Here is a 16,264-nt window from a genome sequence, read left to right as displayed (position 1 = left end):
ACTGCCGTGTGAAAGGGCTATCCTCATCCTTACAACACATTCTGGCTAGAACAGATTTGTTTCTTTCCATTAAAATAAGTGTCATAATCAGTGGGACATACAGTATGTTTCCATATGCATCATAATCCTAAGCACTTGAAAAACTGAAAATTGAAAAAAAAAAAAAAAAAAAAAAAAAAGGCAACAATTAAAAGACATCCAAGGCTTCTCACAATTACTCTAAAAATAGAGGCTAGCTGCTTCAGAGGCAAAACCAATTTGGTAATTGAATCCGGTGTGTGTGCAGGGTGGCTAATTACAGGGAGGGGGCTTCCTGTTATGGGTCAGGCTGCTGAAGTCCTACCTGGAGAAGAGCAGCTGCACCATGTCCACCAGCGTGTGCTCCGCCGACTTCCTCAGCAGCTCTGCGCAGGGGGGACGCAAAACAAACGCAGGTACCATTAGTGTGCGCTCCTGTTTGCCTGGGATTAGGGCGATTTTATTAAAGCACTGCTGGAGGGCCTGGGGGCAGGGGACTGGGGGCCGGGGGTCAGGGGCAGCCCCACACACACAGGCAGGGATGGGGGGCAGGGGGCACCCACACACACAGGCTGGGGGCAGCCCCACACACAGAAGCTGGGGGCAGGGGGCACCCACACACACAGGCAGGGATGGGGGGCAGGGGGCAGCCACACACACAGGCTGGGGGCAGCCCCACACACACACAGGCTGGGGGCAGCCCCACACACACACACACACGCACACGCACACGCACACACGCACACACGCAGTGTTGGGGGTCGGGGACAGGCCCACACACATGTGCAGGGGACAAGGAGGTTAGGCGTGGAGAGCTCGGGCCCACGGGCACACCCCAACTGGAGCTGGTCCAGAACACACACACTGTTTCTCCATAACACAAACACTGATTCTTGAACAAATGCTACAGTGACAGTTTCGAAACCGGCGGTTCCGATTTTAAGTCTGTATGGTTACCACTAGGACTCGGAACTGCACTGTCCTCTCAGGTCCTCTTCGCACTTGTACTTGTGTTTTATCTGCACTTCGTTGTACATCGCTCTGGATAAGAGCGTCTGCTAAATGCCTTGTAATGTAATGTAATGTAAGTTCAAGTTAAGCCAGTTCATCATTAATCATAAGAATACACGGCCAGTGCCATGTACTGTCGGGATCAATGGTGTCTCACAGCAGCCTCCTTATCTCCTTGCGACTTCCTGCCACTCTTTTGATTGGCCAACCCAGTTTGACGTCTCTCACAAGGCTTGTCCATTTCTACCCAACAGCTGGGTGGGCTCCAGACCCATTCAGGGCCAGTGGAGCAGTCCTGAGCGACAGAAAGAGGCAGGTACACAACAGAGACGCCACCACTGTCCTAACGCACTGGCGCAGTGTCAGGGTCGACCATGAGGCAGGGCGACTGCGCACAGTGCAGATGCAGGGAGTCAGGTTCCCCTTCTCCGAAACGCGATTACGCGCCGTCCTTGACAGACGCGCCGAGTCTTACCGCCGGAGTCCGGAGGCTTACCGCTGAGTCGCATCTCGAAGCAGATGCGGAAGCACGACTGCATGATCTCGCACACCGACTCGTTGGTCAGATGGGCTCCGACCGGCGTGAGCAGCAGCGTCCGCAGGACCTGGAGCGCCGAACAGAACGCGGGTCATTTCAGCACGTTCACAGAATGGGGGTGATTTCAGCACTTTCACAGAACGCGGGTTATTTCAGCACGTTCACAGAATGGGGGTGATTTCAGCACTTTCACAGAACGCGGGTTATTTCAGCACGTTCACAGAACGCGGGTTATTTCAGCACTTTCACACAACTACACTCCTACGCTCCAGACACGGCCCACACGCGACAGCACTCCGCCCAAAACACGGCCTGCGCATAGCGCATCCGGATTCCTTCAAAATAATATCTCACAAAATATAATTACGTACAAAATATAATTCGAAATACACACATTACATACTAAAACTTTGAACAGAAAATTATACCAATTATGCAATTCCAAGTATTTGAAATTTTGAGTGGTGAAAGGAGGGGGATTGGCAGTGACATTAACGCGCGGTGCCGCCAAATTGCGGGTTAATCCCTGGAGTACCTGGAGAATCTTCATCAGCACCACTTCATCGCTGGCGGGGTCCGTCCCCACAAACCGGGCGTGGGTCACGGCGTCGGCCATGTTCTCGATCCCCTCTGCCGCCCCCTCATGGTTGGCATCTAAAACAAAAAAGAGAACCAGACGGCACTTTCTGTCACTTTCTGTGTCACAGTTTATAAACATCGGTAAGCATCATTAAAAACTAGCTCTTTTCCTCAATATTCCCACCCCGGGTAAGAATCGGTTCACATTCGATTCACTTTGAATGTAGACTTAAATAATGTTACAGCCACTGGACTGAAGCAGCGTTCGTCGCTTACAAAGAATCCAGAGTGGGAGCAAAAGGCAGTTTCTCGGTTTGCCGTGCTGCCGTGTGTGCACTCTGCCCATAAGAAACGGAGGTTATACTCTTCAGCGCAAAAAATGTGGGGATGAATATGAGGGCAGGAGAACGCAGGACTGTACAGGCAGCTTTTATCTCTGTGCCCGACTGTTGGCAAACTACACAGTATGTGGATGTGTTAATCGTGAGAACTGTTAACAGCCAGTAAAACAGCAGCAAATCAACACAGGCGCAGAAATCTGCTTCAATATCCAGGCCAAGTTTCTAAATGTCACCGTTTTTGTACATAAAAACCAGGGGACAGACACCAAGGGAGATTAACTGACATTAACTCCTTTTAAAATTTGCCCTTTGCTGTGCAGTGCTTCTGCCCACGGGCCTCGGGCTGGCTCTTATGCCACCCAATTCAATTAAATTTACTCAAGAAACATATTCGGCTGATAATATTATCGGGCAGGCTTCGGTACTTCTAAGAAACCAAATCCTGAAGAGGTAGAGACAATAATCCTTTTAAGACCAGCCTGGACAGTTTCCTTCCTCTCCAATATCTTGGAAAATCAATGGCAGGGTTTTGCCACTTTTTTTAAATAGATGGCCCGGTGCAATATCAGCCAAATCAGTAATGTGTAATTTAGCAATATCATCAGTTTTTTTTTAAATCCCAGCTCCAAATGATTCTGCTAAATACAACGAGAAACACTCACGAATGGAAAAGGAACGGCTGATAAAACTACGAAACCCATGGTAGAGTGAGCGGGGTTGGGAAGCAGAGGGGGAGAGGATATAAATTGGGGTCAGGAGAAACTCCGACCTCGTGAACCTTCTCGCGGAGAGATCGCGCGTAGCTCAGATCAACAGCAGCGGCGAATTATCTCAGAGTCATGCTCGAGGTGCGTTCTCATTTCATGGAAATTACGTGGTCGGGGGGCCCCGATGCAAAACAAAGCTGGTGCGCTCCAACCCGGCCCTGCCTCCACAAAAACGCCTGTTCAAGGGTGGCAGGTAAACCCGGGGATTAGCGAGAGGAAGAACAATCAATATTGGCTGCCCTCCCCCCCAGGTGCCTCCTGTTTATCAGACGGCCTCTCCAACATTTGACCTGCAGTCGCGGAAGGCTCGTCCGCCGTTAGGCACCGGGCCCTGCGCCGTGCCGCACCCCCCCTCCCCCCCTCCCCCCCTCCCCGCTCGACTCCACCGCGGTCCACGCAGAAGGCCCTTCAAAGCCCGAGATCTAATCACCAGATGTGCCCTTTTGTGGGAAGGCTGGCAAATTGGCTGTCTAGGCAACCAGGCGTGTGTTTTGAAACCCAAGCCGGGGCAGATACCGGCGCGGAGCCAGCCTGTTTTTCTTTCCCATCGCTTTAAGGAGCATTTCATTAACTAATAAGCAGGGAGGGAGGAGGGGGGGGGAGGGAGGAGGGGGGGGGGTCATACGGAGAGATAGCGACTGGAAGCCTGAGAGAGAGAGAGGGGGAGAGAGAGAGAGAGAGAGAGAGAGAGAGAGAGAGAGAAGGAGAGAGTGTAAGAGCACAAGAGAGAAGGAGAGAAAGAGATAGAGAGAAAAGGAGAGAGTAAGAACACAAGAGAAAGAGAGAGCGAGAGAAAGAGTAAGAGCGTAATAGAAAGAGAGAGAGAAAGAGAGAGATTGAGCTTGAGCATTAGACAGAGAAGGCCAGAGCAAAGGAGAGAAACATTCCAGGTGCTGGACTGACACAGTCCAATGTGCACCAGCGACTCAGAATAATGTGCATGCATGCACGTGAAAAACAAGTTGCCTTACGTTTGAAAGTACATCACATTATGTCAATGGCCACTATATTCCTCCTTAAATAATCGCCACTGATATAGAAAGATGGATTTTAAACAAGAAAATATATATTTTTAAAATAAATAAAGCTTTAATAAAAGTAGTACTTATTTTCTGGCATTGGACAGTGCATTGATTATCATTGATTATGAAAGAGAGCGCTCGGTTTTTCGGGCTGGCGGAGCCTCTACACCAGCCCAGCAGCTGCTGAGATAATTGCAGTGATTTTGTAAAAGGACACTCCTTCAAACCAGAGCGCAATCATTTCAAAACAAAACACCAAGTTTCACAACTTGGGTGGTGCCATCAGTCAGAAAACCAGCAGCAGAGATCAGCGCTCCCATTATCATCAAGAAGAGCATTAAAGTGGGTTATTTTCATGAATATTGATTTTTCTTGGGGATCACACTATGTGGTTGTGTTTTCCTTTTCTGAAATCAAGCTTATTAATCTAAAATAACCTTGACTTGGGCAAAGAGACAAAGACACACAGAAAAAACCATTGAGTGTGGACCTGTGCAGATGACGGGTCAAGTATAAAACATCACAAGCACATGTAACACGTCATACTAAGATAAATTAAGACACATAAGCCCACATGGTGTGGAACCTTTCCCCCATTATCCCTCCAGCAAGTTCACCACTAAAGATTCGGCCTACGCTTTAGCGTAGGTCTATAACCTTAAAACCGGTCTGTCACGAAAACACCCCCACAGCACATCAATCAGCTTCCAGAAATCTGCCACCAAGTAGAGAGCACCGTTCTATCAGAGGGGAGGGGGGGGAAGAGGAAAATAAAAAAATAAAAAAAATAAAAAAATAAAAAAATATCCCAAAGGTTTAGACCAGGCGAAGCACCACTGTCAAACCACGGTGGACCATGACTCATCTCCGGGGAGACGGGGCTGTCACCACAGTCACAAAGCAGACATGCAGAGCCGGCTTCATCCGCTATTATTAGCCCCAGCGCATGTAAATCCTGCATTTTATCATGTCCTGAACGCATTCAGTACAATGAAGGCATGCGCAACGTGAGCCAGGCCTGGGAAACACCTCAAAAAACCTTAACACACGCAGGTCGTATCTGCACTACCAAGCACACCAAGTAATATACACGCATCACTGAATCCACATGCATACATGTACCGGTCAGAAAGCACCTCAATACACATTTACAGTAAGCAGATTAAACTCAACATGAGACATGGGTAGTACTAGCAGCACACTGGTGATTGCTACAGGTTGATAACTTCAATGAGGAGTTTTAATAGGACTGTGGGGACTGGAGAGGCGGAAAGGCACACGGCCGCAGAAAGGGTCGAGGGGCAGCGAACGGTATGACATTACTTTAGATTACATTACATTATTAGCATTTGGCAGAGCGACGTACAGTTGATTAGACTAAGCAGGAGACGATCCTCCCCTGGAGCAATGCGGGGTTAAGGGCCTTGGCTCAAGGGCCCAACGGCTGTGCGGATCTTATTGTGGCTACACCGGGGATCGAAACCGCCGACCTTGCGTGTCCCAGTCATTTACCTTAACCGCTACGCTACAGGCCGCCCGGTGACCGAACGGCAGGACCCTCGTATCCGGGCGTACGGGCGGCCGGGGTGCAGGACGGGCACCGTGAGAACGGCGTGGGGCGCAGGCAGGCGAGCGGGACTCCTCCCGGCAGAAACCGGAGCCGCGGGGTATCCAGCAGAATGTCAGAAGTGATATAAAACCCTAATCCCGCGCTGGCAGGGTCTACAGAGGCCAGCCTCGGGACTATTGTTAAAACGACGCCCGGGGGCGGGGGTGGGGCGGGAACAGCTGTCCTGCAGTAAGAGGTTAAAAAAAGAACATTCGGAGACCGTCCCGTAATCAAAGCAACTGCTGTTCCACAGGGGCCTCGGCCTGCTTTCAGCTCGGTCCGTGAGGAGACTGGAGCTGCCTGTTTCTCTCACAGAGAGACTGGAGCTGCCTGTTTCTCTCACAGGGGAGACCGGAGCTGCCTGTTTCTCTCACAGGGGAGACCGGAGCTGCCTGTTTCTCTCACAGAGAGACCGGAGCTGCCTGTTTCTCTCACAGAGAGACCGGAGCTGCCTGTTTCTCTCACAGAGAGACCGGAGCTGCCTGTTTCTCTCACAGGGAGACTGGAGCGGCCTCTTTCTCTCACAGAGAGACTGGAGCTGCCTGTTTCTCTCACAGAGAGACTGGAGCTGCCTGTTTCTCTCACAGAGAGACCGGAGCTGCCTGTTTCTCTCACAGAGAGACCGGAGCTGCCTGTTTCTCTCACAGGGAGACCGGAGCTGCCTGTTTCTCTCACAGGGGAGACCGGAGCTGCCTGTTTCTCTCACAGAGAGACTGGAGCTGCCTGTTTCTCTCACAGAGAGACTGGAGCTGCCTGTTTCTCTCACAGAGAGACTGGAGCTGCCTGTTTCTCTCACAGGGAGACCGGAGCTGCCTGTTTCTCTCACAGGGGAGACCGGAGCTGCCTGTTTCTCTCACAGGGGAGACTCGAGCTGCCCGTTTCTCTCACAGGGGAGACCGGAGCTGCCCGTTTCTCTCACAGGGGAGACCGGAGCTGCCTGTTTCTCTCACAGGGAGACCGGAGCTGCGTGTTTCTCTCACAGGGGAGACTGGGAGGGGAGAAACCGTGTGATTTAGGGCTGACATGTTTGGGCAAAAGCCTGTGTTTAACCTCAACACAAAGTCCATTGAGAACAGTAATTATATTAAACTATCATACATACATTAGTTCTATTTATATAATTATACTATAGAACTATAATATAATTATATTATACAACTATAGAACAATATTCAACCTATTTCTGATATTATATGGCAGATATTTGGAATTCTGATTTGACTACAATCACTGCTGCAGATTCTTTCAAATACCTAATATGATGACGCATAAAATTTTTCCACAATTAATTTGTTTACTTCTTTTTTTTCATTGCCACAACCCTGACTACCAGGAGAGTGCAGTCAAGCATGTCAGCTCTGCACTTGCACACAGGTGACATGCACAGATGCAGGACGCGCAGAGATATGTCGCATGAACACAGTTTGTGTGCAGCTGAACCGATTCATGAGGGCACCTGATCAACCAGCAGGGGTCGCTAGGGAGCAACTAGATGCGGTCAATCAGGCCAACAGAAGACCTCCCATCCCTGGGTGAAGTTTGGGCTGACTGTGCGATTCTCTTTGTGGCAGTACTGGCACGGGTTCGATACCAGACGGGGGCCCCACCCGTGCACACAGTGCACTAACCGGGTGAGCCAGCCAACTCTTACCTTACTAAGTTACCATACCAATTTGTCCAAATTATACAAAGTTTAATATTACAACACAACGTAAAGAGCGGAAGCAGTAATGATACGGCAATTATGAAATCTGACATTTCCAGGCAGCAGAAGAGCGTCGTCTCTGAGCAGTCTTTACGGATACAGGGATCTGTCAGCAGGGCCTCCTCCCTGCCAGCTCACCTCAGGCCAGAGATTGGGGGGAATTAGCCCTGGCTAAATGAACGGGGGATTTCCTTCCCTGGAGGGACCCCCCAGCGCGCAGTGGGGGTCAGGCTCATTACAGGCTCTGGGGCTGGGCCTGGCTCGAGCCCCGCAGACGCAGAAGAAGAACAGGCGGGGGCCCGCGGGGGCGGAGGTCTCCTCCGGGCCGCGGCGAGGCCGGGAGACGGGCGGCGGCTCGCCCGCGCGGCCCTTTCACACGCCGCTGACGCACGGGCGCGAGCAGACGGGCGAAGCCGCGAGACGCGGCGTAATTACCGCCTCCGTTTCCACGGTAATCCCCCCCCGCCGCACCCGCCGAGAGACGAGTGGCAACCGAAAGTTTTTATTTACGGAGTATTTAGCTCCCGGCGGTTTTGCGCGAAACAGTGCTTCCCCCCCACCGCCCCCCTTGACAGCGAATGTAGAAAGAGTTTGGCAGGCAACCACAACATACAGGTTCCCAACAAAACAAGGTGGAGAGGCCCACCTGAGGAATGTGAGTGACTGAAATCAATTCTGAGATTACGCATTTCCAGCCAAAACAGGAGCGTGTACCATATCAGGTGAGAGCAGGAACAGTGTGGAGCACCCCTCTGATAAACATGCCAAATTTGAAAGCAGTAAGTGAAATGGCTTTCTTTGGTATTGAGGAATACATCCGCTGTTGTATCGAGTTTTATCTTGAGCTAAGAGGAAGACAACATAAGCGCAGAATCGTGAAGAAATCATGAAGAAATTGTCCAAGATTTAAGACATTTAAAACAAAATAAATTCATTGCATAACTACATGAATGAGAGGACAAATAAAGTTGTGCACAACTAAACTGATCTGAATTGAATTCAGCCATGTCACCTATTCCGTCAAAATTTTGCATGCAGTTTAAAATAACTACGACATAAGTGCACGGTAACTGTGTTACATAAAACAACGTAATGTCAGCAATTCCATTTGAAGGCCTTGACTTGCCGTTTGAAGATTCTAAAATTAAATGTGTAATCTTGAGTTTTTCACCCATTTCAGTTGGAGTTAAATTATTCAGTCAATGTAATTAGATCTCCTTAGTGTGACTATGACTGCTTCGAGTGCCATTTTCCACAGAATTGCCATGGATAGCTAAATTTACATTCTGACATTACCTGAGATATTAACTAATCTAGTAAAAAAAAACAAATTAACTAAAAATAATACAATATAGTACAGAACAGGGTTCCCTTCAAATAATTAATTGAAGTGCTGCGATACCATATAAAAGAATAATGTGATTTTAAGAACTACCCATAGTACAGACATTTAAACACATAAACTGTATAATCTAAAGCATTTATTACCTTTATAATACAATACTTCATAATACATTTTAAATGCTTTGCTTTGGCACCAGGTGGAAGGCAAAATTGGCCTTTAATTTCCATTTCTGCCAGTAGATGGCAGTATTTAACAGTATCAACTTCTTGTCTGTTGCATCCAGTCACTATTACAAGCATCATTATTTAAAAGAATGCTTTTTTTTTTTTTTTTTTTTTTTTGTGGCTTTTAACCCAAGCATGCTAATGTAGCAACACAGCACAGTAACCCAAATCACTTCGGTCAAGCTCGTCAGTGCCATTCAGCTTTGTCAGCTCAAATCACTGGCTGCTGGATAAGTGACATTACAAATGCTCAGCTTTCATGCAGCCAAAATTATTAAATTAATTAGAAATTAGCAAAGGTGAAGAATGGTTATTGGACATTTGAACAGACATTCACATAAAAGTAACAGACATTTGGGGTATACATGCTGTACACTGCACACACTACACTGACCAGGACACTGGACTGTAATGGACGGCTACCATCCAAGGCATCTAATGCGGCATCTGTCCCTAAAGTGTGCTGTCCAGGTTTCAGATGACACGTTTGCTGCTGATGAGCTGTGTGCTGACGTTTTTCTGCTGATATCCCCCTCGCAAGGACTCAGTGGGGTGTCCTGGTAATGCTGTGAGTTTTATTATGGGCGTAATGAGAGCCGGCGAGATGGGTAAGAAGGACATGCAGAATGAGTTTCCACAGTGGACCCCCTCTGCAGGACAGGGGTGTGTAAGAGGGCCCTATCTGCAGGACAGGGGTGTGTAAGTGACCTCTTTCTGCAGGACAGGGGTGTGTAAGTGACATCTTTCTGCAGGACAGGGGTGTGGAAGAGTGTCCTTTCTGCAGGACAGGGGTGTGGAAGAGTGCCCTTTCTGCAGGACAGGGGTGTGTAAGCGACCTCTTTCTGCAGGACAGGGGTGTGTAAGAGTGCCCTATCTGCAGGACAGGGGTGTGTGTGTGTGTGTGTGTGTGTGTGTGTGTGTGTGTGTGTGTGTGTGTGTGTGTGTGTGTGTGTGTGTGTGTGTGTGTGTGTGTGTGTGTGTGTGTGTGTGTGTGTGTGTGTGTGTGTGTGTGTGTGTGTGTGTGTGTGTGTGTGTAAGAGGGCCCTATCTGCAGGACAGGGGTGTGTGTGTGTGTGTGTAAGAGTGCCCTTTCTGCAGGACAGTGGCTGCAGGCCAGGCCCCTCACGGCAGGGGGCAGGAGTTTGAGTAGTGTACTACTGCCTGGGACGTGGTGTCAGTGTTGCTTGTAGTACATGAAATCAAATGCTCCTAACATTTGACACTTGACAGGACTTGGGTTCAAATGACGCACAGGTTAAAAAGGGTCTTTTTTTAATTTTATGTAGGAAATATAAAATGAACTGAATAAAATTCCAGTTGCGAGGACTTGAAGAGACGGTAAGAGCGTCAGGTGATGTCAGGCGCAGGGTATGGGGTGTCCGATGAACAGGGCTGGGGTTACACAAACACACGCCCCTGCCACAGAACATGCCGGTATGCTGGACAGACCTGCACGCTGAAATTAATGAGAAACATTGGACGCATGACATCATGCATTCTGCAGCCTGGCAGAATGCCGGCATGCCTTTCCCCGAGTTATTCCTGTACCTTTTCTCGGGACTCCAACAATATATATTGTTTTGTCGCGACGGGAATATTCCGAAATGACCAATACACAGGGACGGAGTTAAAAAAGACTCCGGTGGGATTTAAGGTGCCGGCCATCGGGGGGGCTGTTAAAATGGATGGAGGAAAGTGCCTGCGTTTGAGAGCGCACAGCTCCAACTCTGCTTAAGAAAGCAAGGGGGAAAAGGTGGCGTGCCGCTTTAGACTAAAAACCAGAAAGGTTGCAGGGTTGATTCCCTGGCAGGTAACCTGAACCGCTGGAGTAAATACCCAGTAAACGGCAAATCGCTGTAAAGAGCTTGCGCTCGGTATGGCAGAGTGGAAAAGGGTATCTGCCAAGCGCATTCATAATAACGACAGCTGCGCCCTCCTCACGAGAGGGGCTCCAGTAGGACAGGAGTCCTCTCAAAGTCTGCGAAATACCACTTATTTAAACTCCATCAAAAGTTTGCATTCGGTTTCTGTAGCATTAGCGGGAGGGGGGAAAAACAAAAAAAAAGGTGTGAAGTTCAGGTATTGACCGCTGACGGTTCAAGCCCCTCATGAAGGTTTGCTTTGAGTCGCCCCCGTGGGTTTCGGCCCAACTCCGTTCCTGAGCGCTCACACGTGGATGTAGTGAATAGCCCTGCCGTTTGCTTCTTACAAGGCCGTTAATTTGGACTAATGCGGGCGCTGTGATTAGGCGGCCCTGCACCAGAGGGTGCTTGCTGTTGACTGAGGGATTACAGGGAGGCTGGTGCTGAAGACAGGAGCCAGGGATCCATAGTGTTCTGCGCAGTCACCGGGAATAAGCCCACTCAAGTGCTCATGTATAATCAAAGAGCAACACAACCCCGTATGTGTCCATACATGACATAACCCAAACAAACAACAATTAGCCTGACCAGTGAGAACAATGTCTGCACTTTATACAATGCTGCACATTTGTAGGGGGTGCCTGGACACATGGGCACGCTTTAATTTAGAGAAAAGATAATCATTTGTGCTGCCTTTTAGAGTGCATGCGCGTGCTTATGTGCTTATGTGCGTATGTGAGCATGTGTGCGAGTGCATACATGCGTATATGTGTGTATGGGTGTGTATGGGTGCGTGTGCGTGCGTGTATGTGCATGAGTATGTGTGTGTGTGTGTGTGTGTGTGTGCGTGCGTGCGTGCGTGCGTGCGTGCGTGCGTTTATGTGCACGTGTGTACGCGCGGTTGAGAGTGTGTATGTGTGCGTGTATGTGTATGCGTACACGCACATGTGTCTTTTTCATCATTCTGTGAGAGAGCGGGGTCTTGTGGGCCACCGGGCCCCGTTTCCATGGCAACACGTCCCTTTTGAACCCTCCTGATGAGATCCAGGGGGTTATGGGATTAGGACGCAGATTTTCAGTTCGGAGTGGCAGTGTGTGGGTCCAGGAGCCCCAGTCTCTGATGAAGGGGGGGTGGTATATGTTGATGCACTGGCTGCTTCGAATTGTTGTAGAGACCATACATAATAATAATAATAATATTTGGTAATAATAATAGAAATGATAAGTAATAATAATAATTGGTATCAATAAAGGAGTCCAATCATTCGGACCCAGATATACAAACATATACAAAGACCTTTCACTTAGGTGGGATATTTAACAGCTTCATTCCACAAAGAAAGAAAATGGGAAAAAACATCCTTGCTGGGTTTGAACCCTTGACCTTGGCTTTAGAGAGCCTCTGTTTTATCAGCCTTCGCCACACAGGAAGTGATCACTTTTAAGTCCCTCTGAAACAGGAAAACACTTCTGAGGAACAGATGACCAAGCAATAACAAAACCAAACTGCTTTTCTTATAAGCAAATTTTTTTCCAGCTCATTCAAGCACACTTCAAATTAAATTAGCACGTTAGCATAGCTGCTGTAATTTAGACAGCCATCGTATTACTAAAATCAGCTTTCTTAAAATAATTACGTTAAAGGATACTTGCTCAGTATTATCTACCAGAGGCTTGTGGAACATTGGACAATAAACTGTTATTGGACCAACCAAACCTGCTAACCATAGCCTAATAAACATGCACTTTTGGCAACCTTTTGCACCCAGGCAGTTGAAGTAATAAATATGAACAATGGTTCTACTGGAATTGTTCATTAAAATGAGAAAAAGGGGACACACAAGATGAGGGCAAAACATACAAAACATACAATGTGTGAAACTCCTCTGACTTTAACAAATAATTTACTCATTTACAATAACTCTTAACACCACGTTGAACTTGAATCTCTATGTATTCTGAAATTCATTATTAGGTATATATATGTCATAAGCTGTACTGGCACTGATAAAAATCTGAATTTCATAGATGATTTACGGCAGTGCAGATTATCTGTATTAGCTCATAAGAGTCATGTTTTGTGAAAGTTTTTTTTTATTTTTTATTTTTTTACTGTACTGTTCAGTAACAGTGACTGTTCACCAGTTCATATAGTTTTAGAACAAATAGCATGTCAATTTGGGGTTGTGAGAATATTTCTGTCCTGGGGAAAAAGGTTCAAGGCTCAATTAGATTCTTGACTTTTTAATATAGTGACACCCATTCAAGTGTTGTGCAGTTCAAGATTACATGCCCACCCATTTAGCAACTGGCCAGGTCGAGAAATAAATACCGTAATTACGATGCACTTCCAATGGGTCAATTTGATTGGCTTCCAATCAGGGAGAAAACATTAACGCAGAGGGCTGCACAATCCATGACGAAGCGACAGAAAGACAATTTTTTTTCTTTTTCTAAGTAGCACATATTTAACAGCATCGTCAGAGCATGCTTTTCTTAAGGATGAGGAGCGACGTGGTGGCTATTTTTGGGGAGGTAGTGACTGGAGGTCACGACGGGTCTCGGTCTGTTGTGCAAAGGCTGCAGCTGCTTCAGTGTTGGAATACTATTTACCGAGTCACCCCCCCCCCTGCTCTTTCAGAAAAACAAAGGGAACATCTGGTAGCCCATGCTTATTTCACACATATGACGGCGATTGGCAGAGGCTTACCATATTTCCACCATGAGGCTTCGCTCATCATTTATTTGTGTGGCACAACATTGCGATTATTACGTCCATAAAGATGGCTGTTACTCTGGGCTTATGTGCAGAACATTGCCCTCAACTATGACAGAAAAGTATCAGCAAGAAATCGGTAAGCACTGTGACACGCACAAGTGCACGCAGAGACAGAGACAGAGACAGAGACAGAGACAGAGACAGAGACAGAGACAGAGACAGAGACAGACAGACACAGAGACAGACAGACACAGAGACAGGCACAGAGACAGGCACAGACACAGACACAGACACAGACACAGACACAAACAGACGGATGAAACAGACCGGCCCGTGTGTTTACCTATGAGGCTGTAGGACAGGAACTTGTTGACGGACGTGAGGGCCAGGCCGGTGATGGGCCCGGTGGTGTCCTCGGATCGTACCACCTCCAGGAAGGGCCGCAGGAACACATTGGGCTCCACCTCCGACAGCTCTGTGAGGAAACAAAAAAGCCTTCATTAGCAAAAAAAACATAATGATGAAGACACGCTGTACAGCACCCAACCTCCACATACACTCTCCACCTTCAGGGAGATATTCCCCTTAGTTGGCAAAGTTCAAAATAAACGTTTTGATTTACAAATTAATTTTCTAGCCCTCTAAGACTCAGGGGCATACCTGTGTCATGTTAGCATCAGAGCAGATGAGAAGGGTTAAAAATAATAACCTGTGGCAATACCTAAAGTGGAGTATTATTTAATTTAATGAGAAGTGGTCACTGGCAGAAGGAGAGAGGTTTAGTGCTGCCCTTCCCACACCACACTGTAGGAGCAGCACGGTGGTAACACAGAGCCCTGCTAGTTTATCAAACAGATCAGCGTAAATGCATCCAAATTGTTTTACAATCCCAACATTTGACGCCTTTCGCTTACACGCGATGCGATTTGCTCTCCCCGTATTCAGCAAATACTTTAATAATCTAAATATCTTCCCTCATCACGACAAACACAAGCTGGTGGTCCTGCTACTTCTTAAACCGGGGAGTGAGTGTAAGCCCTCAACTTAAGTCGTACGCAAACTCGCAAATAACGGGGTAAACACGATGCTGTGGGAAGAGCTCTCCCTCTCCCCCTTTTTTTAATATACTTTTCACTCCATAACTGCTGGGTAAACAGTCACACTGCCTCCGGGCAGATCAATGGGGGAATTAGCTGCTCGGGATTGTAACCTTCTACTAAGCGCCGTGGTAGGCTGAGAAGCGCGGAGCTCAGCCATTCAAGTGCTGCCTCTCACTCACCTTGGCAGCTCGCAGTATCTTATTACAACTCAATTTCCAAAAGCTCTTTTTAAGGCGCTGTGTAGGATGTGGGATTTAGCATTAATGAAATGACTGGGACGGGTGGGGGGCCGGGGAGAGGTGGGGGCCCTGAGAGGTTACGGGGGGCGAGGGGGAGGGGGGGGGCACAACTGGTCAGTACAGCTGATACTTATAAATAAGTCTCTGAGGGACACAACATTTTTTTTTTTTACCGTTTCTGAGAAAAGAGAAGAACCTGGGAATGTGCAAATGCATAACAAGCGAACTGTAGAAATTACATTTCACATTTACACTTTCACAAAATCAATTCGGAGTCCAACAATTTGTTAGGCGGACAAACAGCGTTTTATGTGTTGCAGGCACCATCAAATAGAGCTTACTTATGCGTTTAAAGGGCAATACAAAAGGAAGAGAGGCAAGTGATCATGTAATTTTAAAAATATATATACAACATGCATGATAATCTACAATGACAGAGCATCTTAAATGGGTCAACTGTAAAACTGTCACAGCATCCATCTGGGCCTTTTTCATGCTAGAAGTTCCTACTGTTTCGAAAGTGAATACCAACCACTATATAGCTACTAATGCCATATTAAAGGATAAAGCCATATATCCAAATATATATAAGCTAAAAAAAATTTTAAATTATTTACAGGGCTGTGTGAATAAATTATCACTTGTACCAGATTAAAGTAAAAAATGTATATTTTTGTTATCGATGTTTAAGAGAGTGGAAACACTGAGATACGAGAAATGACAAAGCTTAAGAGCACAACTGCATCACAGCGTTTAGCCATAAAATTTTTTTTTTTTTTTTTGTTTTTTTTTGTTTTTTGAAAGCACTGAGATGCGCGAATAACAATGACATTAACACTTCGACGTTTCATGTTTTTTTTTTCGTCGTTTCGTAGCAAAAACGCCGCTTCTATTAGCCTTCGATGGGAAGCCCCTCGGGCCAATCCATTGAACCTTATGTAACGAGTCTTCTGAAAGCAAGAGAGGGTTTGGGGCCAAATACAAACCAGGTAAAACAACAGGGGAGTCACGAACCCGTGCAGAATGTTGTGTGGAAATACTGCTTGCCGTAGCAATACCGTCGGATTAAGCCCCTCGAATAGCTACTTTAAAACAAAAAACAACGTGCGACTTCAAAGCCCAGACGACCCTCTACCAATTTCCAAAGAGCCCACGTGACCGACGAGAATTAAGCGCTGATACCCG

General features: G+C 47.3%; 1 protein-coding gene across 7 annotated transcripts in view; it reads right to left on the bottom strand.

The window, feature by feature from the left end:
* gbf1 (golgi brefeldin A resistant guanine nucleotide exchange factor 1) overlaps nt 1-16,264 on the bottom strand; it is a 95,880-nt gene that overhangs the window by 36,346 nt on the left and 43,270 nt on the right. For all 7 annotated transcript variants that reach the window (XM_061227564.1, XM_061227566.1, XM_061227565.1 and 4 more), the window contains exons 4-7: nt 14,084-14,215; nt 2,103-2,221; nt 1,526-1,634; nt 344-404 (exon numbers count right to left, since the gene is read on the bottom strand). In XM_061227564.1, the coding sequence (XP_061083548.1) occupies nt 344-404; nt 1,526-1,634; nt 2,103-2,221; nt 14,084-14,215 (421 nt within the window). The remainder of the gene's footprint in view (nt 1-343; nt 405-1,525; nt 1,635-2,102; nt 2,222-14,083; nt 14,216-16,264) is intronic.

The sequence above is a fragment of the Conger conger genome, chromosome 18 (assembly GCF_963514075.1).
Source record: "Conger conger chromosome 18, fConCon1.1, whole genome shotgun sequence".
Taxonomy (NCBI): Eukaryota; Metazoa; Chordata; class Actinopteri; order Anguilliformes; family Congridae; genus Conger; species Conger conger.
The sequence above is the reverse complement of the archived record's forward strand: the minus strand, read 5'-3'. Positions and strand labels throughout refer to the sequence as shown.